The sequence below is a fragment of the Suncus etruscus genome, chromosome 2 (assembly GCF_024139225.1).
Source record: "Suncus etruscus isolate mSunEtr1 chromosome 2, mSunEtr1.pri.cur, whole genome shotgun sequence".
NCBI lineage: Eukaryota > Metazoa > Chordata > Mammalia > Eulipotyphla > Soricidae > Suncus > Suncus etruscus.
In genome coordinates, this window is record NC_064849.1 from 70,813,260 (window position 1) to 70,837,980 (window position 24,721).

Here is a 24,721-nt window from a genome sequence, read left to right on the forward strand (position 1 = left end):
CTGCCAGGAGCGATTTCTGAGTGTTGAGCCAGAAATAACCTCTGAGCACCACCGGGTGTGACCCAAAAACCAAAACCAAAACAAACTTCAGCTATATTCTTATGAGGTCTTAGTGTTTGTGTGTTTAGAAGGAAAAGCTCTAGACAGTGAGAGACTCATTAAAGATACTATGTACACTTAAAACTTGGATCAAAGGTCTGGAGTCACAGCACAATTGTAGGGCATTTGCCTTGCACATGATTGACCTACCTAGGGTTCAATCCCCAGCACCCCATATGGTCCACTGAGCTTTCGAGGAGTGATCTCTGAGTGCAGAGCCAGGAATAATCTCCTGAGCGTTGCTGGGTATAGCCCTAAAACAAAAACAAACACTTAGAAAGAAGGGTTGGAGTGATAATAAAGCTAGTAGGGCACTTGCCTTTCTTGCAGCTAACACAAGTTTGGTTCCTGGCATCCCTTATTGTCCCCTGAATACCACCAAGAGTAATTCCCGAGTGCAAAACCAGGAGTAATCCTTGATCATGCCACCAGGTATGGCCCAAAATCTTAAAAAAAAAAAAAAAATTGCAGGGGGGAGACAGTAAATGCTCTTCAGAAGGAGCTTGATTCTGAGGCACCATTTGTACCTGCCCATTTTCCCAATGGACCTGCCAGCACTGGCTCCAGTTCTCTGTGGTTTTGTCCATCTGAGATTACGTCTCTTGATGTAATCATTTTTTTTTTTTTTTAGTTTTGGTTTTTGGGCCACACATGATGGTGCCCAGGGGTTAATTCTGACTTTGCGCTCAGATGTCATTCCTGGTGGGCTTGGGGTACTATGCGGGGTGCTGGGAATTAAACCCAGGTTGGATGTGTGCAAAGCTCTGACTGGGCCTGTGATCTTTGTTCTTATTTGTACCTTTCTTGAACTCGTGTGCCATTGTGCAGCTTTTCAGATAAGATAGTTCAGGTATTGCATCATTCATTCCTTCAGTCACACTCCTTTATCTAGATCAGCTTACAAGATGTAGTTGGAAGTTTATCGGTCATTGTAATTTTGGTTTCCCAGTTTGCCTGTGTTGGAATCTGTGGTTTCCACTTTAACAAATGTATCTAAAACAAGTTTCTGGTATAAACCAGAGATTGGATTGTTCAGTACAGCATTCTCTCTCTCTCTCTCTCTCTCTCTCTCTCTCTCTCTCTCTCTCTCTCTCTCTTTCTCTCTCTCTCTGTCTCTCTCTCTCTCTGTCTCTCTCTCTCTCTCTGTCTCTCTCTCTCTCTCTCTCTCTCTCTCTCTCCACTCTCTCTCTCCTCTCTCTCTCCTCTCTCTCCCCGCTCCCTCCCAGAATTGAAGAAATCCATCAAGCTTTTCCATTTTTCTCTACTCATTGGGTGTGTGTTTAGGGGTATGTGGTTGGATCACACCAACTGTACTCAGGTCTTTCTTAGTGCTGGATCTGCACTCGGGGATCAATCCTAGCAGTGCTCGGACAAGCATATGTGATATCATGGATTGAACCCAGGTCTGGTGTGTGCAAAGCCCTGCCTGCTGTGCTTTCACAGCCCCTGGACTGCTGCTATCCATAGCCACATGGTCCGATGAGTTTTCTGTGTGTCAGTCCAAGGTTTTATTGCCACTGTGCTAAGTGGAGCTTGGGGCTGGCAGGTTTTTTTGTTTGTTTTGTGTTATGTTTTTGTTTTGGGGGCATACTTGGTGGTGCTCAGAGATCACTCCTGGTTCTGCACTCAGGAATTCTTTGTGGTGGGGCTCACAGGACCATATGGGATGCCGGGGATTGAACCCAGGTTGGCTGTGTGCAAAGCAAGCATCTTACCTTCTGTACTATTGCTCCAGCCTCCTATTTTTTCCCTCAAAAAAAAAAAGAAGAGAAAAAATCCCAGATTTTATTCATGCAAATATCAAAAATAGTTCTCAAAGGGCCTCCTACACTCCCGGAGACTCCGTGATGCATTTCCACGCTGATCCTCAGACGAGGGGAAAGAGGATGATATTTTTGTACTGCTCAAAAGTGAGCTCCAGATCATTGGCGGGATCCTCATTAACTAGCCATATACTTAACATCAATTCCCTAACGAACTGCTCCCTGCGCCCCAAATCCTCCTATAAATAATCAATGTAAACCGGGAGAACCGGGCCTCTAAGAAACACTTTATAAAGTCTGTCAGTTCATTAATGACTGTCCAGATTCATTCCCTGAAACACAAGCTCCAGTTCTTCCCGAATAATGAGCCCTTGTCCCAGTTCCGGTCCCCGGGCTGGCGCGGTTCCCGCTAACCTTAGCTGACCCGCTCTAATTCCTCATTTCTATCATGTCCCATTTATCTCAGCCGGCGAGATAAAAACTGCTTCTCAGCCCTCCGTGACACGGCGCCATAAATCCCCAACATAAACATGTACCACGCAGATAGACCCGAAGAGCTGATTCATTAACTGTTTGTAAATCCCTAGCCTTCTGCAGCCAGTGGCCCCCTTTTTTACCCACTTGGGAAAGACATCACCCCGACAACCACCTGGCTTGGTGAGGTTCCTTTTCCCTTCCAGGTGTAAGGGACATAGCCCTGGCTCCCTAGGGCTCTGGCAGAATCCAGCTGGTCTGGCCTGGTCTTTTTTGAGAAGGCAGAGATGGGTGCTCCACTTCTAAATCAGAGCAGATGACCCCTTTCCCCACCCGAGAATCCATTGCTGGAGATTCTGTCCCTGCTGCTCACTGCCTTTTGCAGTGGTAAATGCCTGCCTTTTCAAATCTTACTTACCACGTTAAAATGTTTAGCAGGTTTCAAAGTGGATTTACAGTTTTTCCTTTGGTGTTAATCAACTTTGCAGCTGATGAATGTTTGTTTAAATGGAAAGTGTTTCTAGGTCCCGTGCAGGTGGGGGTATGGGGGTGGGGGTGCTGATCCAAGGTAGTCACTTTGCACCTGAGCTAAATATTAGTGAGCATGCTTATAGGTCTTTAGTGACTGGGATTCCTTCCTTCCTTCCTTCCTTCCTTCCTTCCTTCCTTCCTTCCTTCCTTCCTTCCTTCCTTCCTTCCTTCCTTCCTCCCTCCCTCCCTCCCTCCCTCCCTCCCTCCCTCCCTTCCTTCCTTCCTTCCTTCTTTCCTTCCTTCCTTCCTTCCTTCCTTCCTTCCTTCCTTCCTTCCTTCTTTACTTCCTTCCTTCTTTACTTCCTTCCTTCCTTTCTCCCTCCCTCCCTCCCTCAAAGTTGCTCATGACTTCCTGATTCTATGCAAGGAATACACTCTGCAGTGCTCAGGGAATCATGTTGTGTCAGTATGCAACTAGGAACTCTTGCCTTTGCTCAGACCGATGAGCTCTCTCTCCATCCCTGGTGCCAACCAACTTCCTTTATTTTGCAGGCCTCCTCTCCTCAGTTGTCCAATGGCTTTTTGATGCTAGGCTAAAGGGTTTTCCTGTCCCAGTGGCTGAGCCTTTAAAGTCTAGTCCATGGCCCTTTTCTCAAGTGCCATGAAGTCAGCAGCAGAAAAGCTTGTGTGGGGAGACTTGGTCTACTTGGATTGGTCATATTTGCTCTCAGAGCTACATCCCTCACCTCCAAAGTATAGCATCTTTATACTCCTTAAAATAATCACTTTCCACCTTCAGGCATCTTTCTAGCATGCTCTTCTAGCTCTTCCAGTTTCCTTTGTCCATGCTATTGCATGGTTTGATGCCCTTGAATAAGTCTACACTTCCTGGTTCTAGGGATGCTGTCTCTTTCTGCTCACCTGGGACCTTCTAGTAGCAGCAATGAATGTGGATATGTGGATTACAGATTTGCTGGGTACCTTAGTGGGGAAGGGAGGGAGGGAGGGAGAGAGAGAGGGAGAGAAAGAGAGAAGAGAGTTAAAGGGAAAGGGAGAAGAGAAGGAGAGAGAGAGTGTGTGTGTTTGTTTACCTGGGCATCTTAGTGGTAGGGGAGGGAGGGAGGGAGGGAGGGAGGGAGGGAGGGAGAGGGGAGGAGAGAGAGAAGAAGCTTCTTTGATCAAGAAACATGTATGTCTGCCTGTGTTTCAAAACATCTTCGGAGACAGACTCTGAGAAAGAGGCACCTAACGCTGGAACCGTGTTAATCAAAGGTGACTCTTGGATTAAAGCAGATGTTTTGTAATGAGGCATAAAAACAATTTGCTGCCAGGAGCAATAATAATCTGAATCAGCAGACAGGACATGTCCTCATGTAGGTTGATTGTCTTTTGTGTGTTAATCACTTCTTGGATGTTCTATATTTTTGGAGACTCCGTGCCTTTGACGGACAGAAACATTTTTAGAAGATACTTCTTTGAAGATGCCTCTAGGAATTTGTAGCTAAATCTGACTAGTTGCTTTCATTCTTCTTCATTTTTATTTTTTGCTTGTTTGGGGGCCACACTTGTCTGTTGTCAGGGGCTATTTCTGGCTCTGCTCAGGAGTCACCCCTAAGAGTCATCAGAACCATGTGAGGTGCTGGGTGTCTTGAACTAGGTTTATCTACTTGTAGGACCAGAGCTTTACCCTCTATTTGATATCTGTCCTCTTGCCTTTTTTGTTTTAATTTATTCATTCAGTTTGTCTTTGGGTCGTATCTGACAATGCTCAAGGGTTACTGCACTTAGGAATTACTCCTGGTGGTGTTCAGGGGACCCTATGGGTTGCCAGGGATTAAGTTCAGGTCAGCTGCATGCAAGACAAACACCCTATCAGGTTGTGCTATCTCTCTAGCCCCTCACCTTGCTTTTTGCAAGCCAAGAGCTTGTAACTTGTTGGTGTTTTCATTGTTTGTTTGTTTGTTTCCACAATTGTGACTGGGCCTATAAAAATGCCAGGAAAATAGTGAAGAAAACCATAGTCTTGTCTGAGAACAAAACCCAGACCTGGGACCAGAGGGATAATACAGAGAGATAGTTTAAGTGCATGATTTATATGTGGCTGACTGTGGTTTGATCCCAGCTACCATATATGGTCCCAGGCCCTGCCAGGAGTGATCCCTGTGAAAAGAGCCAGGAGGAGAGCCTGAAGGAGACCTGAATATGGCCCCAAAGTGCCCACCCCCACCCTCTTCACGGCAACCAAAGGAACTCCAGAACTTGCCCTGGACTCTTTGAAGCTTTGCAGACCTAGCATTGCTCTTCCCTACCACTAATTCCTTCTCCACTGGCCTCTTGGATTATGTGAAACATAGAAAACTACTGTCTCAAGTTTTTTATTGTGTTTTCCACTGATACACTTCTCCCCACACATCCCCCTTTTCTGTTTGGGTTTTTGTGGGGGTTACACCCAGTGGCACTCAGGGGTTACTCCTGGCTCTGCACTCAGAAATTGCTCCTGGCAGGTTCTGGGGACTGTATGGAATGCCAGGGATTGAACCCGGGTTCGTCCCAGGTTGGCAGCATGCAAGGCAAATGACCTACCACTTGCTATCACTCAGGCTCCCATAGCTTGATTTTTTAAATAAATATTTTAATTGAATCACCATGAGTTACACAGTTACAAAGTTATTTATGATTGAGTTTCAGTCATCCAAACTTTCACCAGTACACATTTCCCACCACCAATGTCCCCAGTTTCCCTCACCCCGACCTGTCTCTGTGGCAAACATTTTCCCTATCTTCCCTTATTCCTTTATAGACACTATGGTTTAGAGTATTGTTACTGAAGGGATACCATGTATGTCACTTTATTTCCTTCAGCACCCAGTTTTTGTCCAGAGCGATCATTTCCAACTTTCTTTGTCATAGTGATCCCTTCTCTGCCCTAACTGCATTCCCCCCTATTTGTGTCAAGCTTCCACTATGGAATGGTCCTCCTGGCTCTCGTCTCTACTGTCTTTGGGTATTACTACCATAGTATCTTGTTGAGTTTTTTTTTAATATCCCACAAATGAGTTTTATCATTCTCTGTGTCTCTTCTCCCTGTAACTCACTTAGGTGTCAATCACACAGGTACATCTTGGCCTGATTTCTCATTAATGGTTTCTTAGTATCTTCCCCTCCTCTGCAACATGGTCTCCAACCTCCTAGATCATTGCTGATTCCAGGATCTCGGGTGGGCCCTGTGCCAGTGGTGCGAGAGTGCTGTTGAAAGGACCAAGCGCTGTGGTTCATAAGTGAATCAGTAGACCTCCATGCCCTTTTGTATAAAATGTCTTCCATCTGTAATTGCTCTGTGACATTGATGCCCTCTCTAGTTCCTGCGTGCTAGCTGAGATAAAATGATTATTCATGCCTGTAAGACTGGGTGTGATCCCAAAGCAAACAAAAACAAGCATACAATAAAATATAGATCCAAAAGAAATAAGTTTTTTTTGATTTATTGTTTTAGAGGCCACATCCAGCAATACTTAGGACTTACTCCTGGCTCTGTGCTCAGGGATCACACATGATGGGCTGGGGCAGGGGTCTCAAACTCAATTTACCTGGGGACCACAGGAGGCAAAGTCGAGATGATCCTTGAGTGCAAAGTCAGTAGTAAGCCTTGAACATTGGGGGGTGTGACCCAAACAACTAAAACAAAACAAAACAAAAAAAGATTCCTCTAGGGCAGGGCCACAAAATGTTGTATGGAGGACTGCAAATGACCTGCAGGCCACGAGTTTGAGACCCCTGGGCTGGGGAAACCATAGGGGTAATTCATACTCAAACATTTCATCTCTTCTGTTTTGTAGTACCCTTAAGTTTTGGGGCACCATTAAATCTTTTAGCACAAGTCAGATACACATTTATGCTCATCCGTGGCTGCCATCTTTATCCCCTTGTTTTTCTGGGAATGTTAGACTCTCTCCTCTCTGATCCTTCCTTATATCATGCCCTAAGTACAAGCCAGTGTCTTCTGACCCTGCTTCTGGCAGATGGGACTAGGGAGGCAGAGGAAGGGGTAGCAGGTGGGAATATAGACTCTTGTCAAGAAACTAAGCCCAAGGGAAAGCAGAAGTCTCTGTACCCCATATTTATTGAGTGAACAGCTTTATTTCATCAAGTATAGGAGTATGGTTTCTTCCAACTATGTTGCTGGTGTGTTGTTTTTAATCCTCTGAATTTGTTGATATGTGAGTCTCTGAGCCTCAGATTACTTGGTATTTTCTTCATGTACTAACTCCGTAATGATCTTCATGATATTAGCTTTTAGAGCTATTCATCATAGCAGGTGCGGCCCATTAGCACCTAAGAATTAGACCATAGCACAACAATAGCTTATTAAAAACATCCATAAATACCTCATAAAAGCTCAGAGTTTTCTTAAGACAGTAACACCACTTGTAAAGAGCTCTCATCTGTTCTCCTCAAAGAATGATAAAATAACAGGGTTCTGTTTATTATAAAGCATGGTTCCTTATGTTGGGTGTTTTCACATTTATTTTGATGTGCACCCCTCTTAATAGTCACACACCCCCACCAAGGGAGTCTTTTATCAACTCTAATGTCATTGGCATCTTAGTAAATGAGATGGCTTATGTGCGCTCTTCAATGGCATGAAAGGTTTCTATATTCTTTGGCCCCGGTTAAACAGTGTAAATTAATTACCTTGGTCCCAATGCCTGCTCTGTGTACCTCCAGCATCTTGTTATTGTTTCTTCGGCTGTGAGTTGAGTAACCTTTTTTGCCTTCCCTGTACCCCAACTCTCACTCAAGATGGAGGAAAGGAAGTGCTGTCCATGCACCAGATTCTTCTCTACTTGCTACGGTGCAGCAAAGCGCTGGTTCCTGAGGAGGAGATTGCCAACATGCTTCAGTGGGAAGAACTCGAGTGGCAGAAATATGCTGAGGAATGCAAAGGCATGATCGTCACCAACCCTGGAACGGTATGTTCTCTCTTTGCACACCTAGAGGCTGAAGGAATCTTCTACTTTTCCAGGTCTGAATGTTTTCTCTGAAACACTATGAGAACATTGAACAAAAACGTCCCCCTACATAAAAGGCTTCTTTGCCTTATGAGTAATTTTTTTTTTAAATATGTGATAGGTATGAAAATAATTACCTTGCAGGTTAGTCAGATATTTTGCCCATTGACTTTGGAAGATTAGTAAGCTAGGAAAACATACAGAGAAGACAATTACAATAAATGACTTTATTTGCTAAAATCATGCTGTTCATTTTTCTGTTCTCTTGAAGATAGCCTTTCATATTGTTTTGAAACAAAATTCAAAATTAAAATTAATTATTTAATTAATATTGTTAATAATAATATTCATTAGTGTTCAATTTTTTTCTCATCTTACAGAAGACTTAATATCACAAAAATGTTGAGTTTTTTCCTATCATCTTTAATTTCTTAGCAATGTAATAAAAAGAAAGGTCCCTGTATTTGACTGACTATTGTTGATACCTCGGTTATGCCCCTAGTTTTGTTGTAGTAATGCTGTATTGAATTTAAATATATGGGTATAAATACATAATACACATATATGATGTGTTGCTACATATGTGTAAGTTTATTTTCGTGCTTTAGGGACTTTAGGAGAAATAGCACAGCGGTAAGGTATTTGTCTTGCATGTGGCCAACTAGGAGGGACCTGGTTCGATTCCTGGCTTCCCTTATGGTCCCCCAGCCTGCCAAAGGTGATTTCTGAATGCAAGCCAGGTGCCTCTGGGTGTGGCCCCCAAACCAACCAACCAATCATAAATAAATAAATAAATAAATAAATAAATAAAATTAATAAAATTAAAATAAAAAAGAAGGCCAGAGCTATAGCATAGCAGTAGGGTGTGCTATCACTTGTACGCGGTCAACATATGACAGACACCGGTTCAATTCTTGGCATCCCATATGGTCTCCTGAGCTTTCCAGGATCAATTTCCAGGCACAAAGCCAGGAGTAACACCTGAGTGCCGCTGGATGTGACCCAAAAACCAAAAAAAAAAAAGCTTTGAATTAATTAGTAGGTTAAAAGTATCCACTGTTGAAGAAGGAGTACAATAGGTAGGGCACTTGCCTTTTATGTAGCCAACCTGAGTTTGGTCTCCAGCATTCCTTATGGCACCCTCAGCAGCGCTGGGTGTGGCCCAGAAAACAAAAAATTAATTTTTTTTTTAAAAAAGGAAGTATGAGACTAGAGAGAGAGCACAGCAGTAGGGCATTTGCCTTGCATGCAGCCAATCCGGGAGGGACCCAGTTGGATTCCTGGTATCCCATATGGTCCCCCAGCCTGCCAGGGGCGATTTCTGAGTGTAGAGCCAGGAGTAACATCTTAACGTGGCCAGTGTGGCCCAGAAACCAATCAATGGATCAATCAATAAATAAAATTTTAAAAAAATAATAAAATTGAGATTATGTAGTAAATTGCCTTCCAGAGATTAGTAAAATTTGTTCTCTGATTAGCTAAGAGTTCCCATTTCTTTATATTAGTTGTACCCAGCTTAATAAAAAAAAAAAAAAAAAAAAAAAAAAAACTGGGCCAGAGTGGTGGCTCAGGACTTAAGGCGTCTGTCTTTGATGAGCTAGCCTAGGACAGACCGTGGTTCTATCCTCGGCGCCCCATATGTTCCCTCCCCCAAGCCAGGAGCGATTTCTGAGCACATAGCCAGGAGTAATCCCTGAGCATCACCGGTGTGGCTGAAAAACCAAAAACCAAAACAAAACAAAAACCTTAGTTATTTTGGTAGGGAAAACGTGTGTGTATATGTATATTTAGTAGTTCAGTTTTAGTTTTAGTTATTTTGTTTTCATGTAAATATTGATATTTTAAATATTTTGGCCACTCATATGGCCTGCCTTTTTGGGGGGGTCTGTTTTTCTTCTGTCTTATTTGTTGTTTCATTGGTCCCTTGTAAATATTTTCCCTTTTCTTATCTTTTCAATTATTTTGTGTGAAGCTGGCTTCTCATTTTAATTTTTTAAGTAAATATACAAAAATTAGAAGCAGAGACTTAAAAGATAGTTGTCTCCTATAAAGAAAATGCCGTTTTATATATTGGAGAAAACAACAATGTTTTTCCTAAAATACATTGTTTTATAAAATCCTCTTATCTTGGCATCTTTGTCAGAATGCAGTTTTCCATCAATAGGGAATTAAACTATTTCCAAGAGAAGATTCAGAGTTTTCTATTTAAACAAAGCTTTTGTTGTCACAAGACTGCCAGATGGTTTAATAGCCTTGATTTGGAGAAATGAAAACCCTGGACCAACTTTCTGTAGCATGACTGTAGCATCTGCACCAACAAAGTGTTGCTAGTTGCAAATAAAACCTCCCATCTAATACTAATTATTTTAAACAAATCAAGAAAATTTAATAAAAAAATGTCTAAACATAAAACTTGTTTTATTTTATGTATTTATTGAAAACATAAAACCTGGGGACTGGAGAGCTAATGGAGGGGCGAGGCTCTTGCCTTGCATGTGGCTGACCCCATTTTAATTCTTGGTACCTAATATAGTAGTCCCCTTAGTCCTACCATGAAGATCCCGCATGCACAGAGTTAAGAGTAAGCCCTGAGCATCTCTGGGTATGGCCTCAAAACAGAAGAATAGCTCAGAAAACTTGTTTTAAACCAAAAAGACTTAAAAAAATTTTCTTTTTTCATTTTTGGGTCACACTCAGTGACGTTCAGCGCTTACTCCTGGCTCTGCATTCAGAAATCACTCTTGACAGGTTCGGGGACCATATGAGACGCTGGGGGTCGGATCTGGTTGGTCACAACTGCTATTATCACTCAGTTAATCCTCATGTCTTAATTTCTTTTACTGCTGTATTGTTAAGCTATATAAGTAGTTACTAATAAAATACACACTGGAGCAGGAGACATAGTTAAAGCAGGTAAAGTGTTTGCCTTGTATGCAGCTGACCCAGATTTAATCACTATCACCACTTTTGGTCCCCCAGGGACTACAAGGATTGATCCCTTAGCACAGGAGTCAGGTCTACCCCCAGGAGTGACTACCTCCATATAAAATAAAATAAATTATAAAAGATATAGCAGTATGAGACTATAGCTATAACTTTAATTTTCTTTAGATAGTGGCTTAAATATGCATTCTTTTTTTTTTTTTTTTTTTTTTTTTGTTGTTCTTTGTTACTGGGCCACACCCAGTGGCACTCAGGGGTTACTCCTGGCTCTCATGGTTACTCAGAAATTGTTTCTGGCTCAGGGGACCATATGGGATACAGGAGATAAAACCTGCATCCTCCCTGGGTCAGCCTTGTGCACGGCAAATGCCCTACCACTGTGCTACCACTCTGGCCCCAAATATGCAATCTTGTGCTGTTTATATATAGGGTCAGATGACAGGTGGAGATGATGCTAGTAGATTTACCTTTCATTTTGGTGCCACCACTATAGTGGCTGCTTGGGGTATACATTCCCCTCCTGGCTTTCTTCTGTGGTTGCCTGATTACATCTTCCTGGAATCCACTGGCAAGCACTTGGAAATATAAGAATACCTTGACCCACATCCCAGCTCTCTCAAGATAGTCTAGATGAGGCCCAAGTCTGTGCTATTAAAAAAAAAAATTCTCAGTTGCTTCTTATTCGCCTATTGCTTGTTTCTGAACCAATAGCCTGGATAACTTTGTTTTGTTTTGATTTTGTTTCTGGGTCACACCCAGTGGCGCTCAGGGTTACTCTTGACTCTGCGCTCAGAAATAGTTCCTGGCAGGCACGGGGGACATATGGGATGTCAGGATTCGAACCACTGTCCATCCTGGATCCACTGCTTGCAAGGCAAAAGCCCTACTACTGTTATCTCTCCAGACCCAGCCTGGATGGATAACTTTTGTCCTTCTCACCATTATCACTCCATAACTATTTTCAATTTGTTTGTTGAGGATCAATTATGAGAGCCAGGTAGTAATGAAGTATCTTATCTATGATGCTTAATTAGCTGCAAAATCTGAGCTTTTCCTAGGAAAGGAATTAGTAACATATGGCCAAATCATGGGTCAGCCAGGAGTCCTGTTTTATGTGATGTCACTAAACCCAGACTGCCAGGATTGAACCATAAACTCTTCATTGAGATCTTCAAAAAATGAGGAAGATTGAATAAACTTGGCATCAATTAAGTAGCCACACTTGAAATGGTATATGGTGAATAATTTTTTGTTTGTTTTTGTTTTTGGCCATGCCCGGTGACGCTCAGGGGTTACTCCTGGCTATGCACTCAGAAATTGCTCCTGGCTTGGGGGACTATATGGGACACTGGGGGATCAAGCCTTGGTCCATCCTAGGCTAGCTTGGGCAAGGCAAACACCTTACCGTTTGCACCACTGCTCCAGCCCCGGCATATGGTTAATTTTGAAGAGAAGGAAGAAACCAATTGCTGATAAAAATTGGGTTTACATTGGGCATAATGAAATGGAAGTGAAGTGGTTAAAAAAAAAAAAAGAAAGAAAAGGAACAAATAAAAGAATGGTAAGTTAACTTAAGATGCCAAGTTTAGGGATAGGGATGTGTTGAAGTTAATTTATTTCTTTTTGTAGTTTGTGTCTAAAAATATGTTGGGAAGAGGAAGATGTCCTGAAAACTTGGTATCATGGGAACATGATAGATAGTCTTGAGAATATTACAGGGTAGAGATGATGCCACATTTCATCCTCTGGGTAATTGCTTTGAAAGATTGCCTAATGATAAGAATATTGGAGAATTTATTAAAAATTTCAAACCATTATGATCACATTAAGTACTTTATTGCTGTAGAACTTAAAAGAATTCATCTTTGCCTGACACTTCGCCTCTACCAGGGAATACTTTTGTCATTAGCAAGAATGTTCTTGATTCCAGAAAGATAGTATGAGGAATGTTGTAAGGGGTGGTCAGCACCTCCAGTTCATTTCTGCCACCCTTTTTTCCCAATAAATTTGGATTTGCTACAGACACTTAAAATTATTTTTTTTCTTCTGAGTAATTCATAGTTTTCTTCAGTTACTCGGGTCTTCTTTAAATATGTATCCTGCTGCATCTATTGGGAGTGGGGCTTGAGCCTCTGGCAGTACTCAGGGTTTACTCCTGGCTCTGTGCTTAGAAATTATTCCTGGCAGGCTCAGGGGATTATATGGGATGCTGGGGATCGAACCTAGGTCTGTCACTTACAAGGCAAATGACCTACCTGTTGTGCTATCACTCTGGCCTCCCACTGCATCTTTGATGCACAAAGTGTTGGGGGGAAATACATGTTATTATTTTTGATGGGCAGATACCTTATTAGGTTACTTGTGACTACAGTTTTTTTCTCAGTTGCTAATTGTAAAATCAGAAGCCCACATTTCAAAATATTCATGAAATTTTGATTATTACATGACTTGCCTATTCTTGGAAATCTTCAGTGTCAATTGCTTTTTAATTACTTTGAATAAATATCCAGAAATTTTTTTGTTTTCTTGGTCTTGTATGGGGAGAGGTACAGGACTAGAATTGTGAGTGTGTTAATCAGCTTGTCTCAGTTGCTGTGGACTTTGGTGGTCCAGTTTTAAACCTTTCTGTCCTGTACTAACCTGACCACTCAAATCTCTGGGCGCTCACTGCTGTGGGACAGAATGAAGCATTTCAACCTTAGTGGATCAATATAGCCTTTGGCACTCTTGCCATTGAACCAAAGACCCCACAGTCTCTTAGTAAGAATTTAGCTTCTAATTAGAGACTGCCCTGAGGACTGTATCTAAGCAGTGAGCTTGCTATAACATAGTCGACACAAATTTAAGCTTTCAGGATAAAAGGCATTTTGCAAGTGATTCCTCAGACACAGTAACTTAAGAAGGAATGAGCTGTTCTCTTCTTTATGACTGCACAAACACACATGCACGCATGAGCAACCAGGAGCTTCTTCATAGAAAATTTTAAAATGGGGCTGGAGCGATAGCACAGCTGCAAGGCATTTTTCTTGCACATAGCCAACACAGGACAGACAGTGGTTCGAATCCCAGCATCCCATATGGTCCCCTGAGCCTGCCAGGAGTGAGTTCTGAGCACAGAGTCAGTAACCCCTGAGCAACTCTCCCAACGCCCTCCAAAAGAAGATTTTAAAATGGTCTATATGGGCAAAGGATTCTTACTTATTTGACCATTGTTGCAACCATCTTCTAATTTGATGTGTAGAATGAAAGGAATATGCAAGGTACAACTAAGAGTGAATGGAACAAAAGCCGAATACGGAAAGACAGCTTCTGTCTGTGCATTGTAAGTCGAGGAGCCCTTCATGAGGCTTCTGATTGAAGCTGCTTCTCTAGCCTAAGATGTCCCTGGACTTCTTCCCTCAGTGCCTTCGGAGGGGTTAAGGAAAAGTTATATCTGACTAGGTGTCCTTTATAAAGTTTAATTTCTAAAGGTTTCTCTGTGAACTGCAAAAAAGGACAAAATCATTGTTCATTATGCCAAATGGCACAGGCTCATTTACAGGGCTGACATTATAGTTTTTATATAGTATAGCTGTGATGATTAAAGGGTTTCCGATGACATTTTCCCTTTGGGGATGAGGCTTTCCTAGGGGGAAAAATCCGATTAATTTCTTTCCTACTTAGGTTCAAGTCAATACTTAAAGACTTCTTATGGGAATAAATGGCTTTGATTTTTCTCTCTAGAAACCCAGTTCAGTCCGCATCGATCAACTGGATCGTGAACAGTTCAACCCCGATGTGATTACTTTTCCGATCATCGTACACTTCGGGATACGCCCCGCACAGCTGAGTTACGCAGGAGATCCACAGTAAGATATTTCTATGTTTGTCTTGGCCAATTTTACCTTCTACTGATAGCTGTTTGTTATAGCAGGAAATACCCTGTACTGGACATTTCCCTTTTCAAACAGCTATACTTCCAATTTGAAGTTACCCAGTGAATTGTATTTTGGTAGCAACTAAAGAATAATTTGCTCTTCATACTTGACTGCAGAAAATTATTCTGTAGATTCTCCTTGGTAAACATGGTTGATATAAATCCTGCATACCTTGTTTTAAGTTTTTTTGGGGCCACACCTGGCCCCAAAAAAGGAATTGCTTCTGGCTATGAGCTCAGAAATTACTCCTACTGAGGCTTGGGATCAAATGCTATGGCGCAAATTGAACCTGGAACAGCCACATGCAAAGCAAATGCCCTACCTGCTGTGCTATTGCTCTGACCTCTAAGCTTCCCTCCCCTCCTTTTCTCCTTCCCTTCCTTCCTTTTCCTTTTTTCTTCCTTCCCTCCCTCTCCCTCCTTTCCCTCCTTCCTTTACCTTTTTCCCTCCCTCCCTTTTCCCTCCCTCCCTCCCTCCCTCCCTCCCTTTTCCCTCCCTCCTCCCTCCCTCCTTCCTTCCTTCCTTCCTTCCTTCCTTCCTTCCTTCCTTCCTTCCTTCCTTCCTTCCTTCCTTCCTTCCTTCCTTCCTTCCTTCCGTTTTTGGATCACATCTGGTGATGCTCAAGGGTTACTACTGCTTCTGTGCTCATTGCTGGCAGGGCTTGAGAACCATATGTGGTTTTGGGATTGAATCCAGGTTAACAGCGTACAAGGCAAATGCCATACCAGCTATATTGTCTCTCCAGCCTCAAGTCCTGGATATTTTCTAACCATCCAAGAACTTTTTTCTATTTGCTTTTATAACAGTGCTCTTCTTCTTCTTCTTCTTTTTTTTTTTTTTTTTTTTAGTGCTCTCTAGAGGAAAGTAGCTCCATATTGGTTCCTAGCACTGCCAAATTGTTGCCAAATTCCATTTTGGGAGCATCTGATTAGAGTTCACAATCCCATGACCAGTCAGTGGTTATGTTGTAAGGAGAAGCTTTTGACTTGCTACTCTTAGAACTGATGTAACATTGCACAAATATTTAGGCACTGCCAACTGGCACATTGTATTTCTGAGAGATGTTGTGGGTTGTACCATGGAGCATTTATATTTTCTGCCTTGTAAAACATTTTCATGACTTAATTATTTTTAGAGGACTCATAATGGGAGAAATAGATGTGGGAGGTTTTCAATTCATAAATACAATTTTGGCTGGTATATTGGAATAAGCTAGAGGGTTTTGTTCTTTTGGATAAAAGTCTGAAGCTGTGAGCCACGCACCGAGTACTTCTTTCTTTCTCTAAAAAAAGAAGTTGTTAACCCAAAATAAAGAAGAGACCCAGCTAAGGCCAAGTGAGGGGCAGTTTAGTATGTCAGAAAATCCTTTGAAAGTTGCTTCTTATGAGAAAACTGTATAATGTGATTCGGCACTCATGGACTTCCAGGAGCTGGAGTGGGAATTGCTAAAAGACTTCATAGCCGTTTGATTTCCAGGACTCTGGAGCAGTAGCCTTTAGACTGACCTAGATGGACCCCTCTTTGATTGCACAAATGCTTGTTCTTAGCATGGTGAATACAGATCGATAGCTTCCATTTGTCTTTTTCTATCTCCAGTGGAAAAATGCAACTAGCTCTGTACCTGGATGTTGTATCCGTGAAGTCTTTTCTACACCCCAATTTTCATATTCAATAAAGACAGTTCAGCTCTTAGTAAGGAAAGGGTCTTTTTTCCAACCTTATAAAGTACATTAGTTAAGCCTAATATGTCACTTTTATTTATTTTTGGGCCACACCTGGTAGCACTCAGGAGTTACTCCTACCATTGTGCTATTGCTCCAGCCCCCTGTGTCAATTTTAAAGAGGTAAGTAGGAGTTAGGTGGGTTTTTTTTTGTTTGTTTGTTTGTTTTTGGGTCACACCCGATTATGCTCAGGGGTTACTTCTGGCTTTGCGCTCAGGAATCGAACAGAGAACGGAGGTCTGTTAGTGTTGGCCGCCTGCAAGGCAAACAACCTACTGCTGTGCTATCACTTTGGCCCTAGGAGTTAGTTTTTAATACAGATATTTCATTGTTTTGTGGGCATTCTCTTTGAAATTTTTTCCAATGCGGTTTGTCTGAATATATTAAATAAGCAACAGCTGGGCCGGGCGGTGGCGCTCGAGGTAAGGTGCCTGCCTTACCTGCGCTAGCCTAGGAGACAGACCGAGGTTCGATCCCCCGGCGTCCCATATGGTCCCCCAAGCCAGGAGCGACTTCTGAGCGCATAGCCAGGAGTAACCCCTGAGCGTCACCGGGTGTGGCCCAAAAACCAAAAAAAAAAAAAAAAAAAATAAGCAACAGTTTGCTGCCTCACTCCCCAAACAGATCCTTCCTTAGAGTGAACTTTTGTTGCCATGAACGATATTAGAAGAAACCCCATTGACATATGCACAAGCCTACTAAGACATCAGCTAAGTGCTTGAATCTCAAAGTTGCCTTCTCGTTGTCTTAGTTGTCCATCTGTCCTTTTCGACAGGTACCAGAAACTGTGGAAAAGCTATGTGAAACTTCGTCACCTCCTAGCAAACAGTCCCAAAGTCAAGCAAACAGACAAGCAGAAGTTGGCACAAAGGGAGGTTGGTATTGAAACTGGTTGTTCAGTGGTTAAAGATGATGCACTTCTGCTTTATTTCAGGAGTATAACTGAGACTTTTCAGGCTCAAATAGAAGGGGACAGAGAGAGAACTCAGAGGCTGGAACATGTGCTTTGCATGTAGGAGACCCATGATATACCACCAAGTTCCCAGAGCACTGCCAGGAATGACCTGAGCACTGCCAGGCATGGCTAACCTGTTCCTTCCAACAAATATTTTTAAAAAGGACAGAAAAACAGGCTTTCAAAGGCTGGAGTGATAGCACAGCAGTAGAGCGTTTGCTTTGCATGCGGACGACCTTGGATGGACCCAGGTTCAATCCCCGACACTCCATATGGTCCCCTGAGCCTGTCGGGAGTCATTTCTTCGTGTAGAGCCAGGAGTAACCCTTGAGCCCTGCCAGTTGTGACCCCAAAACAAACAAATAAACAAAAAAACAGGTCTTCAACAATAATAATTCATTCCCCACTTCATATATATTATATTTTAGTATCTGAAGGAACATCTTTCCCTAAATGGCCCAGTTTCCTGTTTAGTTTCTCCCGTGGTATTTGGCCTATTGGAGAAATAGCATTGGTAATGCTGGTGGTTCTTGCAGTAGTGAATACCGGAGCCCTTTTTATTGAGCTTGCTATGCTTACCAATAGATGATTTTAATTAATCATTTATGTTATATTCCAGTAGAGTTTGGGACGACACCTAGTGGCACTCAGGGCACTCTGATAGGTTCAAAGCCAAACCAAAGTGGATGTTCCAGTCACTTGAGCTATCTCATCCCTGGCCCATTAAATGGTTTGTGTGGTGTTGGTGGTGTGAGGGTCTCACAAGCAGTGCTCAGGGGATTGGGTGCTTAGGAGAATTGCCCAGTGGCCTGGCCTTTCAATGAAAGAGCCTGAGGATATGATATGTTGCCCTGTGGCCCTGGGAATACATAACCAGGTCACCCCAACTGGGGCCTCCAGCGGTGCTTGGGGACCCTGTAGAGCAGGAATCTAACCTGGATCAATACCTAGTCATGTACCTTACTGTTGCCCCATTTGTTGGGTCCCATTTACTCCTTTGTTGGTTATGTATCCGCAAAGAGCACCCAGAATGGAAAATTTATTCCCATCCCCTTGTCCCCTTTCGGAGGGAGATCTTGGTAATATTTTTCCGCGGCAAATAATCCACACAGACAAGAGGGTTAAGGCGAAGAGAGTCCTTTGTCAGCATGCTGCTAGCTCCAAAACACACCTCGAGCCAGCCAGCCAACTCTGGCAAAAGACCCTGAACACTTTGCTCCCAAACTATTTATTCGGCTCTCAACAGCGACCCCACCTAGAAGGTCAAGGTGAGACAGCAGGCAAAGAATAATCATGGAAATATTTTCATATACAACACCTTACTTGCTGTACTATTACCTGACCCCCATCCTTGTAACATATTTTTAATAATTATTTGGATGGCAGTAAAAGAGGAGTCCGTTTCTGATGATTTATTATAGAGAAGTTTGAGATGTTCTTTTTTTTTTAATAAAATGGATTTTTGCTGAGAGTATAAGGGTGTTACAAATTAGAAGGTAGATTTTTTAGTATTACTTGAGTTCCAGATTAATTTGCTGCTCCTCTTCTTTTTTTTTTTTTGTGGTTTTTGGGTCACACCCGGCAGTGCTCAGGGGTTATTTCTGGCTCCACGCTCAGAAATTGCTCCTGGCAGGCACAGAGGACCATATGGGGCGCCGGGATTCGAACTGATGACCTCCTGCATGAAAGGCAAACGCCTTACCTCCATGCTATCTCTCCGGCCCTGCTCCTCTTCTTGAGATGCACATACTTTCACAGAAGAACAGGCACCAGTTTTGACATGCTGCCTTCAAATTCCAGACACAGAGTTTTATTTCTTTTATTGATGAAAGGCTATTTTTTTGTTTGTTTGAACTTGCCAGAATGGTGGATTTGGCTTGGATTTTTTAATATTTTTCAGTTGCCAGGAAAAGCTGCCTTCTACAGTAGAGGTTGAGCATCCTGACCTGCATTTTGAGTAAAGTAGTGTCATTTGTAGGAAGGGGTTTGTTTACCCGCTGCAAAGGGTGAAAGTGACTGGAATCACTCCTTTTCCAAGTTTTGGTGTGGGGCTGATTTGGCTGCACACCCTCTGGTTACTTTCCTTCCTGGGTTCTTTTCCAGGAAGCGCTCCAGAAGATCCGGCAGAAGAATACCATGAGGCGAGAAGTCACTGTGGAGCTCAGCAGCCAGGGATTCTGGAAGACCGGCATACGCTCTGATGTCTGTCAGGTAATGGCATGGCTGAGTGCACAGCAATCCCTTCTCTCCTTACAATGCACCTGATGTGAAGGTACTGCCAGTGCCAAGCCAAGGCTCTGAGCAGGTACCATATAGCTCCTCTTGACACTGCACCTGACCTGATTTCTATCATCAGGGTCTTTTATGCCCGTGTTTACCCATGTGCATTTGCTTGCATGTGTTTGTTCACAGAGATGGAGGAAGTGCTTATTGATGCTGTGTTCTGAGAAGCAGGCATGGCTCCAGGTGCATCTGCCTCACTGCAGGGAGCTGCTGTCACCAGACATTCTATCGCCATGCAGTATAGGGACAGACTTCCCAGACCAGTCAGTGATTTTCAGACCAGTGGGTTTCTATTAGCAAGAACCTAAGACATTAATGAACAGAGTTGCAGATTTCATATTTGGTCAATTGGTACTAGGGTTTTTGTTTGTTTGTTTGTTTTTTGTTTTTTTTTTAGTTTTTTGGCCACATCCGTTTGATGCTCAGGGGTTACTCCTGGCTAAGCACTCAGAAATCACCCCTGGCTTGGGGGGACCATATGGGATGCCAGGTGATCGAACTGTGGTCCTTCCCTGGCTAGTGCTTGCATGGCAGACACCTAACCTCTAGCGCCACCTCACCGGCCCCAGGTTTTTTTTTTAATTTAAAGAAAATGCATTACCTAGTTGACATAGTTGAAATTATGATCATAATCATAATTTGTTTCCAGATAAGTAAAGACAAAGTTATTGAAAAAAATACAAAGGAAGAGAAGAAAAAGAAAAAGTACAGTTGCAAGCACATTTGTGAAAGTTATTATATCTCCAATGAAGTTATTAATATGATGGCAGAGGTTTAGTAAGTTCTGGTGTTAGCTGTCCAGTCTGTTAGACTGGGCATGTAGGGATGACACCATCAAACAAATGAAGTTGTCCAGCCTGTACTCAGCTGCCAGGCCTCCTGAAAGAAGGAAGATACAAGTGATATGTATGTGTGAGTCTGCACTCAGTTGAAAACTCCTAGTGATATCAGTCCCATGAAGGAAGTTACAGGTGATGTGTGCGTTGTGTGTCTGCACTCAGATATGTGCATCTCAGTGTGTCTGTTTCTGCATTCGGTTCAAAAAATCCTGGTGATATCAGTCCTAAAACCAGTGTACCTGAGTGAGGTGTGGTCAGATTGATGTCCCCAAAAGGATTTGTAGAGAGTCGATCATGAGGCAGGGCCATCAGGGAAATGGTGATTTTGGGAGATGGAGGCAGCAAAAGTGACTTTGGCATTGTGGGGCTTAGTCCCAACTCTCCTCCCAAGGTGGCCAGCTTACTGCTGCAAGGGCCAGTGATTCCACTATCTTTCACAGCTCAGTTTACATAGCTTCCAGCTATTCTTGCTTAGAGCCCTTTGAAACCATTTCCCTCAGCTCTGTCTACATGTGGTTCTGCACAGCCAACCCCTACGTTTACTGGGGTAGAGTCCTGGGGGCTGTGGGATGGGAGAACAGTGGTCTGTGCAGTCTGCTCTCAGTGTGAAGTGTAGGATTGATTACTGGTGCCACAATTGAGGACCGTTATGAGTAGGAAGTAGAGCTAGAGGGATTGTACAGGGTTGATGCATGTATGTGTCTTGCATACAGTGGACCCTAGTTTAATCCTTAGCATCACATATGTTTCCCCGAATCCCCCAGGAAAGATCCTTGAGCTTAGAGCCAGGAGTAAGTCCTGAGCATAGCCAGGTTTGGCCCTTAAACAAAATAAGAGCAGGAAGGGTTCTGTAGAGATTTATTTCAGTGGGCTTGTGTGTGTGTGTGTGTGTGTGTGTGTGTGTGTGTGTGTGTGTGTGTGTGTGTGTGTGTGTTGGGTTGTCAGATGGGTTGGGCCACACTAGGCAGTGTTGAGGGCTTACTCCTGTACTCCTGGCTCTGCTTAGGGTTCATTCTCAGAAATGCTTCAGGGATCATATGTGATGGACAGGATTCAAGCATGTCAGCAGGACATGTGGCAAGAGCCTTAACTCCTTTACTCTGTCTCTGGCCCCTTCAGTTCTTCAGTGATTTTTTTCCCCCAGGGGAGTGGAGGTTGGCTTTTGGGCCATACCCCACAATTTGGAGCCACACCCCTTGGTTTTGAGGGATTACTTGGGGGACCATATGTGATGCTGGGTACTGAGCCTGGGCCAGATATGAGCAAGCAGATGCCATAACTCCCTATATGCTGTCATCCTGACCTTCAGTCTTTTTAAACTTGGGTTTGGATACAGAGTTCCTTAACAACATCAAAATTCTATGGAGCCCTGTTTTGTAAAAAGATTAAAAGTCACGGGTTGATTGCTGGAAGGTATGTGGAGAAATGGTCCTAGTGGACTCTATTTCTCTTACTTCTCTTGGGAGTCTCGGAGGCAGTTTGGTTTCACTGAATTTATATCTTTTTCAGAATGGAGACCTTTCTTCTACCATTTTTTTTTTTATTATTATTATTTTGGTGGTGGTGGTTTTGGGCCACACCTGGAAGCGCTCAAGAGTTACTCCTGGCTCTGCATTCAGAAATTGCTCCTGACTGGTTCAGGGTGACCATATGGGATGCTGGGAATCGAACCTGAGTCTGCCCCAGTCGGCCATATGCAAGCAAATGCCCTACTGCTGTGCTATCACTCTGGTCCTATTTTATTATTTTAAATTAAATAATTGTTTTTCTTCTCTCCTCCTCACCCCTTTATTTTGGTAAAGTAAATAAGGTTGCTGAATGATTTTTTGTGTATTGCAAATATTTTTTTTTCCTTAATACTGGAGATCAAACTTAGGGACTAACACTCTATAGCTGGGCCACATCCCTGTTCCCCTTTGCTATTTCACTTCCTTCAGCCGTGTCATGCTTGTCTAACTCTGGTTCCTCGACTGGGCTACAAACTGCTTAAGTTCTTATTTTTGTAATATGCATTTATTTAGCCTTTTGGACCACAGCCAGTGGTGTTCAGGGCTTCTCCTGATGATGCTCAGGGGATCCTGTGGGGTGTCGAGGATTGAACCAGGCTTGGTGCAAGGCAAGCACCTTGCCTGCTGTACTATCTGTCCAGTCCCATGGATAGTTTTCTCATTTGACGTTCTCTTGCAAGAATGGTAGATAGAAACATTTCATCATTTAAGTATCTAACCAGTTTCTTTGTTGAACTGGTTAGAAAAAAATGAATTTGGATGAAAACTCTCATGTAGGTGAGTATTTTTTCCTCTAAGCGCAACGCCCTCTGTCAAGACTCCCACTTTTCCAGAGACAGCTGTCATTGATGTTGAAGCCACACTTTCATGATCTCCTAATGGAAGGCTCTTAAAGATTTCAGTGAAATCGTCCTCATGCGTAAATGACTTTTGGAAAAGGTCTAGATTGCTTCTTGCAAGTTCCCATAGTGAGTACCGGAATTGCTTTATGATTTGTAAAATAAATCAATAAAAAGCAAAGTCCATAGAAAGCGTGAGACAGCCAGTAACCAGAGAAGTTGGTAGAAGTGGAAGAGAAAGGAATCTGAGCATTACTGTTATGGGGTGGAGACAATTAACCACAGAACTGGAAGGCCCAGAGTTTGTAAGAGATAATATGGCAGACAGGGCATTTGCTGTGCATGTAGCTGAGCCCAAACCTGCCACAAGTGACCCCTGAGCACTGCTGAGTGTGTCCCCTCCCTCCCCTGCATCAAAGCCAAAGCAAACCAGAAAGTCTGTGTGCTTTGGTGACACCTTACACCTGAAAAACAAGTTATCTGGAGGTTTTCAGAGCTCTCAGCAGTAGGTGAATGGTTGCTACTTCACTGTTGATGAACATTCTTGAGATTATTACTTGCACTGATTTGAAAATATCAATGCACAGTTGTGCCACCTCGAGAGAATGTATCTGGAGAATGTATCTGGAGGTGTAGGTCCTCCAGATAAGGCTCTTGCCAGGCGCGTGTTTGTGTGTGTGTGTGTGTGTGTGTGTGTGTGTGTGTGTGTGTGTGTGATCCATGCATTTGCTCCTGGTGCTCCTGCATTCTACAGCAGTGCTCACCTATGCCCATATTCCTCTTTTGGTACTTGCTAAAGATCACACTTCCTGACTGTAGCACCCACGTACTGTTTTCTCTGTGGTGTTGGACCTGGGTTGCACCCTTTTTTGTGGTTCTCAAACACAACACACTTAATACTGCATGTGTATGGCAAAAATGACCTGTGGTGCTAGGGATCACTGTCAGCAGAACTGCCAGCATCATGCTCAGTGCCTGTGAAACCCCTGGGATTTGCAATTGTGACCATATGCTCCTAGCATTCTATGCTATTCTAGCCCTAATAGTGATTGTTTTGCTAAGTACCATCATTAAATAGCATGACTGGGGGCTGAAGTGATAGCACAGTGGGTAGGGCATTTGCCTTGCACACAGCTGGCCCAGGTTTGGTCCCTGTCATCCTGTATGATTCGACAGTCTGCCAGGAGTAATTTCTGAGCACTAAGCCAGGAGTAATCCCTGAGTGCTGCTGAGTGTGGCCCAGGAAACAAAAACAAAGCATAAATAGTACAACTTTGTAAGTGCACAACTTACCCAAGGAGAGGGTCCACCGATTAACTCCATCAGTGCCAGTTCAGTTACCTGGGGCCAATCCCCAGAGTGACATTTGGTTCCCCCAAACTCCTCCAGGAGTGATCCCTAAGCACAGTTAGGAGCAAGCCTTGAGCACGGCCAGGTGTGGCACAAAGTCCAAACAAACACAAAAATTAAGTGAGCTAAGAGAAGAGCAGATGCACCTGTGCACTATTGGAATTTCATTTTTCTCCACCAATAGATCTAGATATGTAAACAAAAGGATAGATTCGAACTTAATGCTAATAATACCTTCCCAGTAATCAATTGTACTCTAAAGAGTTCTGTGATGCCAGGGATCGAACTCGAAACCACACAGGTTCAAGGCAAGTGCAGTGCCACTATGCTGCAGCCTTGGCACTGAAAATGTGGTTTTCTAGACAGATTATGGTTCAGTTCATAGTGGGTATTACAAATAAATAAATAAATAAATAAATCACTCACTAGGTTGCATTCATTCTTCAGGAAGATCTTTGCTCTGCATGATCTTCATAACCCATTCACCTTGAATTTTCCACTGCAATTCCCTTAAGCTCTTTTGGCTACTTAAATGCACAGAAAACTATT

At 43.0% G+C, this 24,721-nt stretch overlaps 1 protein-coding gene across 1 annotated transcript in view; it reads left to right on the forward strand.

Annotated features, from left to right (window-relative positions):
• The window catches only part of DROSHA (drosha ribonuclease III), a 139,365-nt gene that overhangs the window by 44,333 nt on the left and 70,311 nt on the right, over nt 1–24,721 (forward strand). The window contains exons 16-19 of the mRNA XM_049768729.1: nt 7,608–7,777; nt 14,483–14,607; nt 17,174–17,273; nt 19,457–19,564. Coding sequence (XP_049624686.1) covers nt 7,608–7,777; nt 14,483–14,607; nt 17,174–17,273; nt 19,457–19,564 — 503 coding nt within the window. The remainder of the gene's footprint in view (nt 1–7,607; nt 7,778–14,482; nt 14,608–17,173; nt 17,274–19,456; nt 19,565–24,721) is intronic.